General features: G+C 40.5%; 1 protein-coding gene across 8 annotated transcripts in view; it reads left to right on the top strand.

Annotated features, from left to right (window-relative positions):
- The window catches only part of PIAS2 (protein inhibitor of activated STAT 2), a 50,593-nt gene that overhangs the window by 12,330 nt on the left and 20,728 nt on the right, over positions 1 to 17,535 (top strand). For 6 of the 8 annotated variants that reach the window (XM_075066838.1, XM_032798459.2, XM_032798453.2 and 3 more), the window contains one exon: positions 4,939 to 5,413. In XM_075066838.1, the coding sequence (XP_074922939.1) occupies positions 4,942 to 5,413 (472 nt within the window). In that variant the 5' untranslated portion in view covers positions 4,939 to 4,941. Of the gene's footprint in view, positions 1 to 1,885; positions 1,936 to 4,938; positions 5,414 to 17,535 lie in introns of all 8 variants that reach the window. The other 2 variants (XM_075066840.1, XM_032798457.2) reach the window with 1 other exon arrangement.

Below are 17,535 nucleotides of genomic sequence, written 5' to 3'. Positions count from 1 at the left end.
AGCTATTGGATGGGAGGGGCAGGGCTGGGGGCACCCCAGCCAGGGGCTCCTATGTGGTCCCCGGCTCCAGCTGCTAGCCCCTCCTGATCTGGGAATGGATGGGACTTAATCTTCTCCTGCACAGCTGCTTGGGGGGAGGGAATCAGACCCACCTCGGGGTACCTACCCCAGCTGCAGGAAACTCCAGGACTGGACAGGGAAGAGCAAGTCCTGTCCCTCCCCAGCCTAGCTGGGAGTAGCAGCTAGGAGCACCCCCAGTAGCGCAGGAGAGGTCAGACTCACTTCCACCTCCGGTAACCTCCTGTGACTGCAGAAAGTTCCGGGGCTGCTGCCTTCAGAACCTAGCTCTGAAGGCAGCGCAGAAGTGAGGCTGGCAATCCCATGGACCATGCCTTCTCCCCCCCCCCCACTCCCTTTGGGTCAGGACCCCCATGGTTACAATACCCTGAAATTTCAGATGTGTGAACATCTGAACACGTGAAATTGTCTAATTTTCAAATTCTATGGTCGTGAAATTGACCAGAATGGACTGGGAATTTGATATGGCCCTAGTCATTGCCTGTGACAGTCTTGAGATCTTTGTAAGAAAGGTGGTATGTAAGTGCATTAGCAGCACTATTAGCAGTCTCCAGACTCAAAGATGAGTTGGGGAAAAAAAGAATATAGAGATTCAAGTACTACTTGGTTGAAGTTTTTTCCAAGTGGAGTAGTGGATTTAGACATGTCTTCTATTAATTTCAATGGGAAATACCTAAATTCTCTAGATTGCTTTGAAAGCTCAGTCCCTGTTCACTTGCGAAACTTAAGGCTTGACTTGAAACAATCATGAATAGTTTTTGAATAGTAACTACTTCTTATTTAATTTCAAATTTTTTAAATGGATGAAACTTTCCTGTCTATATTTGGATCTAATGACCTTCAAAATCTTGTTTTTGCAAAAACACACTTGGATTATAAAAGCACAGGAAAAACCCTTGAAGCTCCCAGACTGTTTTTCCTGTTTAAAACTTAAACATGGTCCAACAGAAGTTCCTTCAAACTTTCTCCCCCCTTCCCCCCCCCAAGGGGAAAAAAGAGAGAGAGAAGCTGATTGGGTGAAACTTTTACAAAGCATGATGTCATAGCTAGGAAGAGATTAGATTTTTACATCTGAAGCTTGCATCCTTGATTTAAAAAGGGCGAATGGTGGTTATATGTAAGAGAGACTGGAAATTTAAAAGTAAATCATGAAAGCACCATCAATAGCCCACATCAGATCAGTAGTGTGAAAAACACGCTGGTAACGAGGCTACAGTTCTGCAGTGTCTAAAGAACAAAAAAAAAAATGAAAACAACTTTTTGGAACCTACATTAGGTCTAACTTGTAAATAGAAATATTTACTGGAAATTACTTAAGGCATGGTCTTGCAAATAGATGCACAAGAGTAGATGCTTATGCCCCTTCAGACTCCTGTTTGATTTTAATGGGAATCCATAGAAACATAAGGTCCATTCTGGCAGATCTGTTTGCAGGTTCAGGAAGTAAATTATGAAGTAGGGACTTGATCCTGCATTCCTTACACATCCAAAACTACTGTTGACTTAAAGAGAAAGCAGAATCCAGCTAAATGAAATGCTCTGTTGTTGAGCGTGTTTAATCACTTGCAGTAAAATCGATGTTAGCAATATTTTTCTTCAAAAGCACAAGTTTTGTGCGTCAATGCAGTGTACATGTATTTCTACTTACAAGACACATCTGAGGTGCATTGACGCTCCATTTAACTTACGGGTTTTCACGTTGATACCAATATGCAATAGCAAAATGCTAGTCTTTAGAATTTCCACATTAAGCATGAGTTGTTTCTAGACATACTTGACTTCAAATTTTGCCTTGATTAATTTTCAGGAATGCACACAAGCAGCAAGCAGTAAGGGAAATGGAAAGCCTACTGCAAGGTATAGCCTATTTCTTTAACTCTTTATCGAAGGAGTTTCCACATTACATTTTGGTTTAAATTCTGTTAGTATTTATGGAATCCATTTTGACTATCAGCAAAAAATTTTATTCCTAAACCTAAATTAAGAACTTCCCAATGCTATTAAATTTCTTTATTGCATTTTGTATATAAACAGTCTGACATCCAAGAGCATGTTGAGCCAATTAAGTATCTTTTTAATATTAAAATCTTATTATTTTCCTATATTTTTTTTCTAAATTTGAAATACATTGTAAGACTCTCTTATTTAAACTGTTAACTTAAGCTAATTTTTATAAAGCCCCAACGTTTTCTTTAAATCTCCATCCCAGGCCCAAAAATAAACCTTAAAAATTTGACTTCATAGGGAGCGTGATTGGACCTGAAAAAGGGAAATATGTCAAAGGATTTTAAATTATATATGTCCTTTTGACAGTTTGATAGTCATTTCTAGATGGCTGGATTTGTATATCTATCTCTAATCTGTTTTTTTCGTATGTCGTTTTTGGACATTTTCTGCTTTAACTGAAGGGAGTGAGAATTTGAGGTGATTGAGGGGGAGGCAGTCAACTTGAGAATTCCGAGTGTGTACTAATTTTAGCAGATGTATTATACTGTGTAGTGTGAGAATTGTTACATATCCACAGTAAATTTATTTGAAAAATAGAAGTTCAAAGATCATGTCAATACCTGCAATATGGCTACTGCTGACAGCCAATTTGATTATAGTGATTCTAATACCAAGTTGTTACAGAGAAATAACTGTGTAGTGAGTGGTGTGGATGGGACATACAGAGCTGGGAACTATATAACTATAGGGGGTCGGAGTATGAGTAGGATAATATCAGTAACTGTGTTGCATCTCTGCTCTGGTGGAGGCAACTGATTTAGACTTAAAATAACTTTTTCCCTACCTACCTAGTCCACAATTATCTGATAGTTTTATCCCTTATTTTGGTATTAAAGCAGATAAATCCATCTTGAAATGTATTGTCAACAGTTTCCAATATCAATATTTTATTTACTTTCAAAAATTCAAGACCATTTATGAGTTGGCAGTAAACTAACGTTTTATAGAATCCTAGGTCCCTGCCATTTCAAACTTCTATTTAGGTCATCTCGTTATCTCCCTGATAATTAGTATTGTTTCTTACAGACATTTAAAGCTATCCTGGACAAAATACTAGAATGTGTCAGATCATAGGACTCCCTCTACTTCCCCTGGAAGACTTTCACATTCCACACCTTACTTTGTTTCACTCTCGTAAAATTTCTCCTGATAGTCACCCTAATTCTTCCCTTCAGCAATTTTGATTCTGTAACTTCTAGCAATATCATGTATCATTCTACATAATTCCTCTCCATATTTATACGATTCAAATAACTGTAGCCAGTTGTTATAGTACATTTAGGTGGCATCTGCTAGCCAAGTATTAATGGGAATTCGCACTAAAAAGATATCAAGACTGTCCAAGACAATCGCACACTTATGAGAAATTACCTGTCCAATCACAATTACTGTCAACTGCTAATAGTCTAGGAAAAACACACCCCACTTCAAGCATTTAGATTCTAGATATTCAAGATTAGTAATTAAAGGATAAATTGAGGTTGAGTATTTAATGGTAATATGGAAGAAATAATAGAAATTTATGGCCTGATTTACCTGTTTTCCCTTCATCTTTCTCCTTCAATTCCAGCTGAAGTCAATGGGAAGTGTGGGTGCTCCACACCTTTGAAAATGGAGCTCTTAGTTGTCATAGTAAGATAGAGGGGCATGCTTTACAGAACATCGTCTGGGAACCAGGAATAAACTACAGTAGAACCTCATTTAACTGAGCCTCTGTTATCTGGCTCTCCATATTTATCAAAGCACCAGCTGCCTGAGGCAGACAGTGGCCAGGGCTTGAGAAACCATTCTCTGGTTTATCCGGATTTTTGGTTATCCAATCTGGACCTAGTTCCAATTAGATTGAATAACCGGGGTTCCACTGGAGTTTTAACGCCAGCTCAGCAACTGGTCCCCCTATTGTGTTGAGTGAGTCTCTTCAAGGAACACTCAACTTGCAATTTTTTTGTTAAACTGACTAGATCTCAGGTAGCTTCATGTACTATACTAACCTGCCTCTGATTTATTCTGCCGCCCCCCCCCCCCCCCCCGCCGCCAATCTTGTGGTTTGGCATAAACATTTTCCAGTCATGTCCCCCTCTCTCTTTAAAAATTATCTTCTCTGTGGAATAGTCCCACACAAACAGGGAAATTGACTGACTAGCAGAATATGTAGGAGAAATAATAAACAGTCTAAACACAGAGGACTCTCAAATTCACAAAGTAAACAGGGTGAAGAGAGATTTTATTTTTTAGGTGTTTCTTGTGATAATAGCGGGGAAAGATCAGGTAGGTGTGAAGTTTTAAGTTGACAGTATCCTTTTAATTTTCTCAAGCATAAAATCAGACAGTTCTGAAAGTTAATGAGTTAGTTACTACGTGGCATTTTATAATTATTTTTGGAACATAGATACACTATGATGGGTACTTAAAAAAAAAAGTCATCAAAATTACCTTTTTAAATGAGTGCTAATCCTTTTTAAAAATTCTTTTTGTTTTTTTTTCAAAGTAAAGTTAAATGATGGTAATTCATAACTAATTTTGCAAAATTTCATATCTGTCTAGTTCACCATTTCCCTAACTATAAAGCTGAACCCTTCTTCAGGAGAATGAAACCAGCTGTGCCTCCTTTTGATCCTACCTGAGGAAGTGATCCCACTTTTTAGGAAACACTGGTCTAGTTGAATAGGCAAGATGGTACTCAAATTTTGGAGATGCACAAGGGGCAAAGCTTTACTCAGGGAGAGATTTTTTTTTTTTAAAGAATAAATCTTAAACCTGAGCTATAAAAATGTATGTACTTTCAGAAATGAATTTTATATGCTATACATATTGGGAGTACTGTGTTAACCTTAACTTTTTTTCTCCCTTTAGAATATGGTATCAAGTTTTCGAGTTTCTGAACTACAGGTGTTGTTGGGCTTTGCTGGACGTAATAAAAGTGGGCGCAAACATGACCTCCTGATGAGGGCACTGCATTTATTGAAGAGTGGCTGCAGCCCAGCAGTTCAAATTAAAATCCGAGAGCTTTATAGGCGTCGGTATCCAAGGACTATTGAAAGTCTGTCTGACTTGTCACCTATAAAACCTTCAGTTTTCAATTTGGATAGTAGCTCCTCTCCTGTGGAACCTGACTTGACTGTTGCTGGAATCCACCCACTACCTTCTACTTCAGTCACCCCTCAATCCCCTTCATCGCCTGTTGGTTCTGTGCTGCTTCAAGACACTAAGCCTCACTTTGAGATGCAGCAACCATCACCTCCAATTCCACCTGTCCATCCTGATGTTCAGCTAAAAAGCCTCCCATTTTATGATGTGCTTGATGTTCTCATTAAACCTACAAGTTTAGGTAAGTGTTAAATTAAGCAATCTGTAGAGTTTGTTGTTAAAACTGTTGTAAAAACTAAAGCAACCATCATTTTGATCATTACATCTGATCAGTAAATCCAGATCCATAAAATAGTGAGCTTCCCAAATTATACATTTGTATAGAGGTCAACATTTCCACTTTGTACAGACAGTAAATGCTGCTTGGCATTTTATAAATTGCTCTAACTTCCACTCCCAGAAGCAATAATGTTCTTTACCTGCAGCCAAGTGACACTCAAAATCATGGTTCTTTTCTGCCTTTGAAAATACTAAAGAAATTACTTCCTATATGATCTTTGCAGCAAAATGTACTTATGATCAGCATAAGCAAGGAGAAACCTACAAGGGCCAGTAGAAAATGGATTTTAGAAAATAATTTTTGATCCATGTGGGTGATCACAAATTGCACTATCATGTTGCTAGAAGGAGGTTGTCAAGGCTAGCAAACTGTCCTCCAGCTACAGAAAATTTGAGATGTTTGTTTTCAGGGTAGGGTCTGAAGAACCTAGCTTTTCCATAATGAATTTGACATTATAGCAAATGAGTGCAGTAGATTTAATCACTTGATGAATGATGGTTGTGAAGAAATGATTGTTCACCTTAGCTTTTATTGACTGAGGCTATGGCTACACTTGCAGAGTTTTGGCGCTGTCAGTTTCATCAGTGGTAGGGAACCGGTAAAAGAAAAATGCAGGTTTGTGTTCTCTCTTACTTCCACAGGCATCAATTCGTGTTCACATGTGCAGCACTTCCATCACCGATGAGAGCAGCGCACTGAGGGCAACTATCCCATAGTGCAGTTCTCTCCATTTTGAGGATAGGTCTTGTGCAAAAGACTGGTAATCGCACAGCATCCTGGGTCCCTGCACAGCCTCCTCTCTCCAAACACTGATCAGCTCCAGTAGCTCAGCACTGCTCTAAGCAGGGGATCGTTTGCTCGATAAGTGAGCAGTTGCCAAGAAAACAGGAGGGGGAGTTTCAAAGTTCCTGGAGCTTTACAGGGGGAGGGTCGGACATCTGTTTACCTGGTATCACAGCAGCAGAGCTGCTCGCCAGAGTGGTCACCTTAGGCACTGTGTGATATCCTTGGGAAACTAAAAGCTGTGTGAACAGGAAGAACGTGTCTTCATTTGCACATCAACACAAAAGTATCACTGGTAAGAACTACACTCATCTCGTGGAAGTGGTTTTCTGTTTGCAGTGAAAGTTTCACCGCAAAAAGTCATTGGCAAGTGTAGACGCTCTTGTGGTTTTTGCTTGAAAAAGGGACATTTTTGCGCTTTAAATGGCAAGTGTAGACATGCCCTGACTGGTTTTTATTGGAGTACAGAATAGAGCTGTCATGTGCACTTCAGCAATTTGAAGTCCTGCTTATCCTCAAAGGCGCAGATTTTAAAGGTATTTAGGCCTTGGTGCACTCAGTGTTGCAATGCTTATGTGATTTTTTTTTTTTTTTTTTTTTTTTTTAGGGGCCTAAATCTCATTTTCAGAAGTGATCTAGTCCAAGGCTCTAAGTGCCTAGATCACTTTTGAAAACAAGATTTAGGCTCCTAAATGATGTAGGAGTTGCAATGCTGAGTGTACTAAGGCTTAAAAACCTTCAACATCTGGGTCTAAATCCAGCTCCTTGAAAACATATACTGTATCTTTATGAATATGTTGGTTTCTACTTTTTTAAAGGTTCAGTTTGTTGCATCACATTCAATATTCATGCTTCTAAAACTGCACATAAGGTGGTCCCTACCTCCCATCTGTGCTCTCATTTTCCGTCACACTCCCTGCTTATTGTGGGGATTTTTCTTTTCCTAATTCCTTTTTTCCCTCCCCTTTTCTGTACCTGTGCCCCCCTGACTATAATAGACTATTTTGTCATTCGTTAGTAGCTCCCTCTTTCCTTAAAACTCATTTCTTCACGCAATCTCTTGTAAGTGATCCCTGTATTCTCTCTCAATTGAACTTTAATCTTTTGAATTGTAAACTCCACAAGGCAAGGATTGTATCATTTTCTGTTTTTGTACGGTAACAAGCATGCTGGTGCTGAGCAAGTAATATAATAACTAGGAATTAATCACAGTTAACTCATGCAATTAACTCAAAAAAAAATTGTGATTAATTGCAATTTTAATCACACAGTTAAACAATAGAATACCAATTGAAATTTATTAAATATTTGTGGTTGGTTTTTCTACATTTTCAAATATATTGATTTCAGTTACAACACAGAATACAAAGTGTACAGTTCTCACTTTATATCATATTTGATTACAAATATTTGCACTGTAAAAATGATAAAATAGAATTTTTTAATTCAGCTCATACAAGTACTATAGTGCAATCTCTATCGTGAAAGTGCAATTTACAAATGTAGACTCTTGTTACAGAACTGCATTCAAAAATAAAGCAATGTAAAACTTTAGAACCTACAAGTCCACTCAGTCCTTCTTGTTCAGTCAATCGCTCAGACAAACAAGTTTGTTTATATTTGCAGGAGATAATGCTGCCCCCTTCTTATTTACAATGTCACTTGACTGTGAGAACAAGAAGTAGGACTGAGTGGACTTCTAGGCTCTAAAGTTTTACATTGTTTTATTTTTGAATGCAGGGTTTTTTTGTATATAATTCTACATTTGTAAATTCAACTTTCATTATAGACATTCCACTACAGTACTTGTGTTAGGTGAATAGAAAAATACTATTTCTTTTGTTTTTTTACAGTGTAAATGTATGTAATAAAAATAAAGTGAGTGCTGTACACTTTGTAATCGAAATCAATATTTGAAAATGTAGAAAACATTCAAGTATTTAAATAAATGGTATTCTCTTATTGTTTAACTGCAATTAATGACACAATCACAGATAATTTTTTTACTCACTTTACAGCCCTAATAATTGTTCGTCTTACTTGGTTTGTTAATTTTTCAGAGCTGTGAACATGTCTTAATGAGTTAATAAGTTTATTGATGGTAAGTAATGGCTTGTTCCAGTAGTGTGAATAACTACCACAGTTAGATCTTCAGCATGATTGTGTTCAACTAGCAAAATTTTTGGAAAAATACTTCTATATGGATACAGAATTACTTTAAACAAGGATGTAAGTGTAATCCAACTATTTATATATCACTGTAGCATGCTTTATTGGGTTACTACTAACCAGGTAGTCTAAAGCAACTTCTCCGTGTTGGTACAGCCTGGAAGAGAGTAGTGCACCTGTCTGGAAGAGAGTAGTGCACCAGCCTGGAAGAGAGTAGTGCACCTGTGGCTAGACCTGGTTTTGGAAACTTTTTTGATGTTCCAGATCTTGGGGTTTGTTTGTATGGTAGTATGTGTAATTTTTCTGGGTTGAGTTGTTTTTGTTTTTTGAGGAGGAAGGTAGAAAACATCCATGAATTTTTTTTCCTCCCCAATATTTCAACCAGCTCTGGCATTGTCAGTATCTTCCAGGGTGCACAGCATGCTGTAAGTGAGTTTGCTGACAGAGAAATGTGAGGCAACATGCAACGTTTTTTGAATCTACGTAAATGTAAATTGTTTTTCTGCAATGGTTATGATAAAAAGGAAACTGATTAGGTCTTGAAAAATGACTTGATATTGAGTATTACGAGCACTGAACCAAGAACAAACAAATCGACATACTGCAAGGAAGTTGTAATCGAGATTTGGTGGTTGTCAGTTTTTCTTTTAAGACATTCATTAAAATAAATTTTACTTAAAAGTTTTGTGGATTGTTTATAAACAGTCTGCGCATATTACTATTCTTAAATGGCAGGGTACAGAATAACTTATGTGTTTTCACTGTTGTATATCATGAACCAAAAGCTGAAACTGGTCTGAAGTACTCTGTGGAAAATATTGCTGTATGCAGTAGGTACTCAAGCCATGGCTCAAATGAAAGTTCCCATGTGCTAGATTAAAGATAGAGGTCCTAGCCTTTGTAGATTTTGGATGTTTATATACTGTGGTGTTGGGTGCCAATATAAGGACACAGATCATTAACAAGGAAAAAAGAACATAATGGCCATACTGAATCAGACCAGTGGTCTTATTTAGCTCAGTATCCTGTCTTCTGACAGTGGCCCCTGCCAGATATTTGAGGGAATGACAAGAGAGGCAATTATCAAGTGATCCATCCCCAGTCATCCAGTCCCAGCTTCTGGCAGTCAGAGCCTTAGGGACATTGGAGCATGGGATTGCATCCCTTACTGCTTACCATCTTGGTTAATAGTCATTGATGGACCTATCCTCCATAGAATAACCTAGTTATTCTTTTGGCCTTCACAACATCCCGTGGCAGTGAGGTTTATAGGTTGACTGTGGGTTGTGCGAAGTACTTCCTTATGTTTGTTTTTAAACCTGCTGCCTATTAATTTCACTGGGTGACTCCTGGTTCTTGTGTTATATGTAGTAGTAAATAACACTTTCTTATTCACTTTTTCTAATCTGTTCATGATTTTTTTCAGACCTCTTTTCCCCCACCCTCTTCTCTTTCCTAAGATGAACTGTCCCAGTCTTTTTAATCTCTCCTCGTATGGAAGCAGTTCCATACCCCTGATCATTTTTGTTGCCCTTCTCTGTACCTTTTTATATTCTAGTAGGTCTCTTTTGCAATGGGATGGCCAGAACTACATGCAGTACTCAAGGGGTGGGCATACTATGAATTTATATAGTGTCATTATATTTTCCTCATGGATCCATTTCCTAATGGGCTCTGACAAGGACCACTTTTGCTTTTACAATAGTACACTTCTACCCCGATATAATACTGTCCTCAGGAGCCAAAAAATCTTACCGTGTTATAGGTGAAACTGCATTATATCGAACTTGCTTTGATCTGTCGGAGTGTGCAACTTCCCTTCCCCCGAGCACTGCTTTACCGCGTTATAACACAAATTCGGGTATATCGGGTCGCGTTATATCGGGGTAGAGGTGTAATATCAGTTAGTAGAGTCAGTATAGGAAACCTTCTGAAAGAGATCTGGGGTCAAATTTTGATATACATGTGCATGGCTTGTTGGCGGGGATAGCATTTTCCTTACAGAATTCAGTACGTTTTCTTTAAAAGATGACTCTAATATTAATTAGAGTGAAATTTCACTTATTTTTTTCCCATATGTATGCCCTTGAAAACAATGAAAGTGAAACCATATTCTGCAACTACAATGAGATATGGCATCTCAGCTCTGTTTTGAGGAATGCTAGATAAGTATCTCTATCTTCTAGTGGTATTGAAGCTTCATTTTGTTAGTATTTCTGTAGGGCATTAAATTTTAAAAATACTGTGCATTGTGCCTCTAATGATCTCCACTTTCGGGTGGCTTGTGGAGCTGCTTTTGTTTTAGTCATGATGAAACACTTAATTTTGATTTAGGGATATTCTTATAGAGTGTAGAACCAAACAGCAAAGTTTCCTTAAATGATTACTACAGTGGGAACGGCTGGCAATATGGGGAGACGTGATAAAAATTAATGCTAAATCTAGGAAGAGGAAATGGACAGGTATTCCCACCTTGAGAAGCTGGGCACAATATAACAGTTCAATTGTGCTACATGTTTGCATTCCTGGAGCAATTAAACCCTTCCCCTTGTTCCTTGCCTGGTATCATGCTTATGAAGTCACTTTTTAAAAAATGTGTTCAATTGCAATATTTTTCAGCCTTTCAAAACCATAAGCACCCTCAAAGATGGGGTGAGATGGGCCAGTAAGACACTGTCTCCATTAACTTGCAAATTGTGAAGAGGAGTGATACTGGGCAGTTGTTGGCAGCATCATGTGTTGGCTTCCCATGTTTGAAGAGGGCAATGACTATCACTTCATGACAGCTTTTTAGGCTTGTCACCTGCTAAGTATGACTATCTTTTAAGAGTTCTCAAGGTGAATAACGCTGCTGCTGATCTATCAAGAAACTCATGCTGCAGACTACAAGCAAACTGCAGGATGCAATATTCATGGTTATGAACTCATTGCTACTGTGAATGATGATGTTAAGTGTGGCTTGGGCATGGTCTTAAAGATGTCTCAGTCCTGGAGGATCCCAAGACCATGGGAGATTCTGTTGCTGCAGTAAGAGCTTGGACAACTGACCCTAATGAATTCTTGCAGATCTCCAAATCTTGAATGAATGAAGCCTGTATTACTTCCCCCCCCCCCCCCCATTTGGCTTTGTACCTTGGTGACTTAAATAGCTACCACTCACAATAGGGCTATAGCAGACGTGATACAGCTGGTGGACCTCATTTGCAGATGTCTACCACCTTTGTTTAAGTTCAAAATCAAGGACTTTTTGCTCTGGCAGATAGAATACTGAACACAAACCGGACCTCTGATTTCTGATGAAAGACAATAGTGGTTTTCCTCTGAAAGCTTCACAGACAGTGCTTGGAAACTTTGCTTGCAGCCAACACTGCTCTACTATTCTGCATGTCAGTTTAGCTGTGTATTGCCTATGCCACGGTAATTGTACAAAGGATACACCATATCTGGTCAGTCCCAGGAATCTCTGACCGCCTTGTTTATCGTCTTCCCAAAGATGCTGTGAACACGTTCCTCACAGCTATCACATGATCTCAACTGCTTGCTGGCAGCTGAAGAGTATGAGAAGAACTATGATCTGGACACAGCAAAAGCACTAATAGTCATTGAACTCTGAATGCCTGGAAAGATGGAACAAAATATTGAATGGTCTTCATTACGCTCATTCTAGTAGTAAAGCCTGTGAGCTTGAAGTCACTGACCTAGGAAAAACACTGTCAACCAAAAGTGACAGCCAATGCTATCACCTCACCCTCCTTTGTAATTCAAAACCAAAACTGACCTCTTTGGCTAGACAGAAGGTTTAGAAAGAGCTCTTTCTAAACATCCAACAAAGTTCTGCCACTTCACCTATATATCCCCATATTGCATAGTAGAAGAAATCGAGGGTCTTGTAGCCACTAAAAAAGGAAAAGCTGCTTGCAAGGATAGCATTTATCCTGAATTCCTGAAGAATTTGATGTCAAATGATGAGCATGGTTGGCAAATGTATCCACTGCCGTATGTTCAATAATAGAATAGTCATAGGTGGTTTCAGCTGGTGTCCATGTTTAGAGTAAGGCTGTACAAGTGATTTTGGGCAGTGGGGAGGAACATCACCACTCTTGCTTAGCAGATGTGTGTTCTGTGCATGTTCTGATTCTATAGAAGTCAACAGAAATGTTTACTTCTGTTAGCCTTGCACAATTGTCAATGAGTGCAAGAATTTTATCTGATTGAATTATTACCAGTGATGATGCAGAAGTCAAGAATTTTGCTTGACGTTTAGCTCCCAGGATGTTTTCAGGATTGACAGGAAAAACACTTGAAAAAAAAATTGTAAACCAGGCATGCTTGAGCTACAGTTTTATTGAGAGAGAGTGAACCCTTAAAATGCCGTTTTTACTGTTCGTTTGAATGAAGTGCTCATTAAGCTCTACAAATGAATCTTTACAGATTGGCTACAGCCAATCCCTAAACAGAGCTTTACTTGGTGTAATTATTTCCATATGAGTTTTTTTACATGAAATATATCTAGATAATTAACTACTGATTTGTGTGTGTGTGTAAGAGAACTGGTTTTAAAATAAAACTGACTTGGATTATGCATAATCCCATGTAGTAGACCCAGGAAGTCTCTTGAGGCCAAGAACAAACAACTCACTGTGTGTGTTTGAGAATTAGGGATTTGGAGGGCAAATAGACTCTTTTATGGTTGAGCAGCGAAGGAGTATAGTTATTCCCTTATGACTTTTTGAAGGGATGAGTAGTTCAGATATTTGCAAACTAGCCATATAGTGGTTGCTTTTTTTGTTTATCTTAAAAAAACAAAAACAAAAACAAACCACACATAGCCTTTCCAAACAATCATGAGAGTTTTACCAGCTCAGGCCCAAAAAAATACCTACGGGCACACCCTTAACTCCACTTCTGCATGGTAAGAAAAACTTGTAATATTTTCCGGATCCTGACCTTTCCCACAATCTGAGATTTCTGGACTACTCCCCTCTTTTAAATACTGGCAGCCCAGGCTTTTCTATGAGGCTTAGAGGCTTGGCCATGCCCCTTTTGCCTTTGCTCCAAATTCTCTGCCTCCAGTGGTATAATCAACATGGCAGTTCAGTGCTTCCAAGTTGCCTGTTGCAGTCCTAGTTTGTATAGGCAGTTTTTGAAGCCATAGTTGCAAAATCTCTAAACCCACACCCACTCTTCTCTGCTTTTAAGAGATGAAAATTTTACTGGCCTTTTCTCACTGACAGGGAGGTCAAATGGAGAGCCCCTAGATTTATAAACAAGTCTGAACATTCTACAGGCCATTATCCTCTGATCCCACTGAGGATTACCAAAAGAAACTACACCATCTTTCAGGGAGTTTCTTGAGTAGAGCACAGGAACAGATCTGTGCAGACACATGCCTGAACCCCAACCAATGGTATTCTTTTTGCTACTCAAGACCCATAAACCTGGAAATCCTGGATGCCCCATCATCTCAGGCATTGGCACCCTGAAAGCAGGATTGTCTGGCTATGTGGACTCTCTCTTCAGGCCCTATGCTACCAGCACTCCCAGCTATCTTCGAGACACTACTGATTTCCTGAGGAAACTACAGTCCATCGGTGATCTTCCATCCTGGCCACTGTGGATGTAGAAGTCCTCTACACCAACATTCCACACAAAGATGGACTACAAGCTATCAAGAACAGTATCCCCGATAATGTCACTGCAAACCTGGTGGCTGAACTTTGTGACTTTGTCCTCACCCACAACTATAACACATTTGGGGACAATATATACCTTCAAGTCAGCGGCACTGCTATGGGTACCCGCATGGCCCCACAGTATGCTAACATCTTTATGGCTGACTTAGAACAGTGCTTCCGTAGCTCTCGTCCCCTAACGCCTCTACTCTACTTGCACTACGTTGATGATATCTTCATCATCTGGACCCATGGAAACGAAGCCCTCAAGATTCCACCATGATTTCAACAATTTCCATCCCACCATCAGCCTCAGCCTAGACCAATCCACACAAGCGTCGCATTTCCTGGACACTACTGTGCTAATAAGCGATAGTCACATAAACACCACCCTATACCGGAAACCCACTGACCGCTATACTTGCCTGCATGCCTCCAGCTTCCATCCAGGACACACCACAGGATCTGTTCTCTACAGCCAAGCTCTTAAGATACAACCGCATTTGCTCCAATCCCTCAGACAGAGACCAACACCTACAAGATCTCTATCAAGCACCTTTAAAACTACAATACCTGCCCGCTGAAGTGAAAAAACAGATTGACGGAACTAGGAGAGTACCCAGAAGTCACCTACTGCAGGATAGGCCCAACAAAGAAAATAACAGAACGCCACTAGCCATCACCTTCAACCCCCAACTAAAACCTCTCCAGCGCATCATCAAAGATCTACAACCTATCCTGAAAGATGATCCCTCACTCTCACAGGTCTTGGGAGACCAGTCCTCACTTACAGACAGCCTCCCAACCTGAGGCAAATACTCCTCAGCAAGTGCACAACAAAAACACTAACCCAGGAACCTATCCTTGCAACAAAGCCTGATGTCAACTCTGTCCGCATATTTATTCAAATGACACCATCATAGAACCTAATAATATTAGCCATGCCATCAGGGGCTCCTTCACTTGCACATCTACCGGTGTGATATATGCCATTATATGCCAACAATGCCCATCTGCCATGTACATTGGCCAAACCAGACAGTCTCTGGACACAGATCTGACATCAGGAATCATAACATTCAAAAACCAGTAGAACACTTCAGCCTCTCTGGTCTCTCAGTAACAGACTTAAAGGTGGCAATTTTGCACAGAAAAGCTTCAGAAACAAACTCCAACGAGAAACTGCTGAGCTTGAATTAATATGCAAACTAGATACTGTTACTAGATATGCAAACTAGATACTGTTAACTTGGGTTTGAATAGAGACTGGGGGTATGGCTACACTTGCAGCTGTACAGCGCTGGGAGTTAAACCAGCCTTCATACAGCTGAACAGGGAAAACGCTGCAGTCTGGCCACACTGACAGCTACCAGCACTGTCGTGGCCACATTTGCAGCATCTGCAGCGGCATTGGGAGCGGTGCATTATGGGCAGCTATCCCAGCGTTCAAGTGGCTGCAACATGCTTTTCAAAAGGGGGGTGGGATGGGGTGGACTATGACAGGGAGTGTGGGGGGAAGAGAGTGGATTTTTGGAGCCGACACTGTGTCAGCACGCTGCCTTGCAAGTTCTGTCCCCCTCCCCCACCCCTCTCTCACTCACTGAAAGCGAACAGCTGTTTGTTTTTTTTCATCACAGACCAGATAAGCGGCCGCTTCAAACCCCACCCGCCGCCCTGCTTCTCTCCTCCAGCCCCCTCCGTCCCCCTCTCTTCAAGAAAACACTAGCTGTGGGCATTCCAAAGGGAGCCCCCCTGCCTCTGCTCATTCACAGCAAACAGCAGCTGTGTTTGTTTTTTTGATACGCAGCTCCTGGAGCCCGGAGTCCACAACAAAACAAAGAGAGGCATCACAACAAAACAAAGAACAGGACCTTCACTTAAAAGGATCATGGGAAGGTTCCAAAGATCAGTTTCAGCATAGTAAGTTTATTCCCTGTTTACACTGGCGCCCCAGCGCTATACTCTTTATTCCTCTCAGGGAGGTGGAGTACAAGCAGCGCTGTAGCCATGGAGATATAGTGCTGTATGTGCCTTGCCAGTGTGGACGGGGAGTGAGTTACAGCGCTATGAAGCCACCATCAGTGCTGTAACTCTCAAGTGTAGCCAAGGCCTGGGAGTGGCTGGGTCATTACACATATTGAATCTATTTCCCCATGTTAAGTATCCTCTCACCACCTTGTCAACCGTCTAAATGGGTCATCTTGATTAGCACTACAAAATTTTTTTTTCTCCTGCTGATAATAGCTCATCTTAATTAGCCTCTTACAGTTGGTATGGCTACTTCCACTTTCTCGTGTTCTCGGTATGTGTGTATATATATCTTCTTACCATATGTTCCCATTCTATGCTGTAGCCCACAAAAGTTTATGCTCAAATAAATTTGTTAGTCTCTAAGGTGCCAGAAGTACTCCTGTTCTTTTTGCGGCTACAGACTAACATGGCCACTACTCTGAAACTTAGGGCTGGTCTACACTACGGGGGAAAATCGATTTTAGATACGCAACTTCAGCTACGTGAATAACGTAGCTAAAGTCGAATATCTAAAATCAATTTACTCACCCGTCCTCACCGCGCGGGATCGATGTCCGCGGCTCGCCATGTCAATTCTGGAACTCCGTTGGGGTTGGTGGAGTTCCGGAATCGATATAAGCACTCTCAGGGATCGATTTTAACCCGCCGATACGGCGGGTAGTCTAGACGTGGCCTTAGTATTATGGGTGAGATTGGTCCCAGAAAAGAAATCCATAAGGTAACACATTCTGACCCTGTTCTCATGTTAAAATAATTACCACCACAAATGGCCAAGTAGGCGTCTGTAAGAGGATTCTACCATTTGTCTGATTTCCTCCATGCCTCCTTAAATATTCACAGGGGGGATCCCCAGGCACGTTTAGGCCTTGTCTGCACTACAAAGTTTTGTTGGCTAAAGTTATGCCTCTTTAATTAAGTACTTTAATTTAAAAAGCACTGTGGCATGTCCACACTAGTTCCTTGTGTCACCAGAGTGTATCCACACTCACAGCTGTTGCATCAACAGAGCGGTGCACTGGGGGTAGCTATCTCTCTGTGCAACTAGCTGCAGGGTGCTTTGGAAGGTTTGCAGTGCCTCATGGGGCAGGTACAATGTCACATGACACAGATTTCTCAGTCTCATGTTCTAGGCATCCTAGTAGATTGTCAGCTGCTTTTCAACTGAATTGTATGGTGGGGAGGGAGAGGAGAGCAGAGCAGAGCAGTGTTTCTGGGGCAGGGGAGACAGCAGGTTGACTGACCTATCCTGAGGCAGGTGGAGGCGGACACTATTCCCCCGCCCCCAAACACACCTCATCCCCTGGCTCCGTACAGCAGTCCCTTCCCCAAGTCTCTTCCCCTCTGCCTGCATGGAGTTCTGTGATTCAC

Source organism: Chelonoidis abingdonii, chromosome 6 (assembly GCF_003597395.2).
Source record: "Chelonoidis abingdonii isolate Lonesome George chromosome 6, CheloAbing_2.0, whole genome shotgun sequence".
Lineage (NCBI taxonomy): Eukaryota > Metazoa > Chordata > Testudines > Testudinidae > Chelonoidis > Chelonoidis abingdonii.
This window is presented reverse-complemented; position numbering and strand designations above follow the sequence as displayed.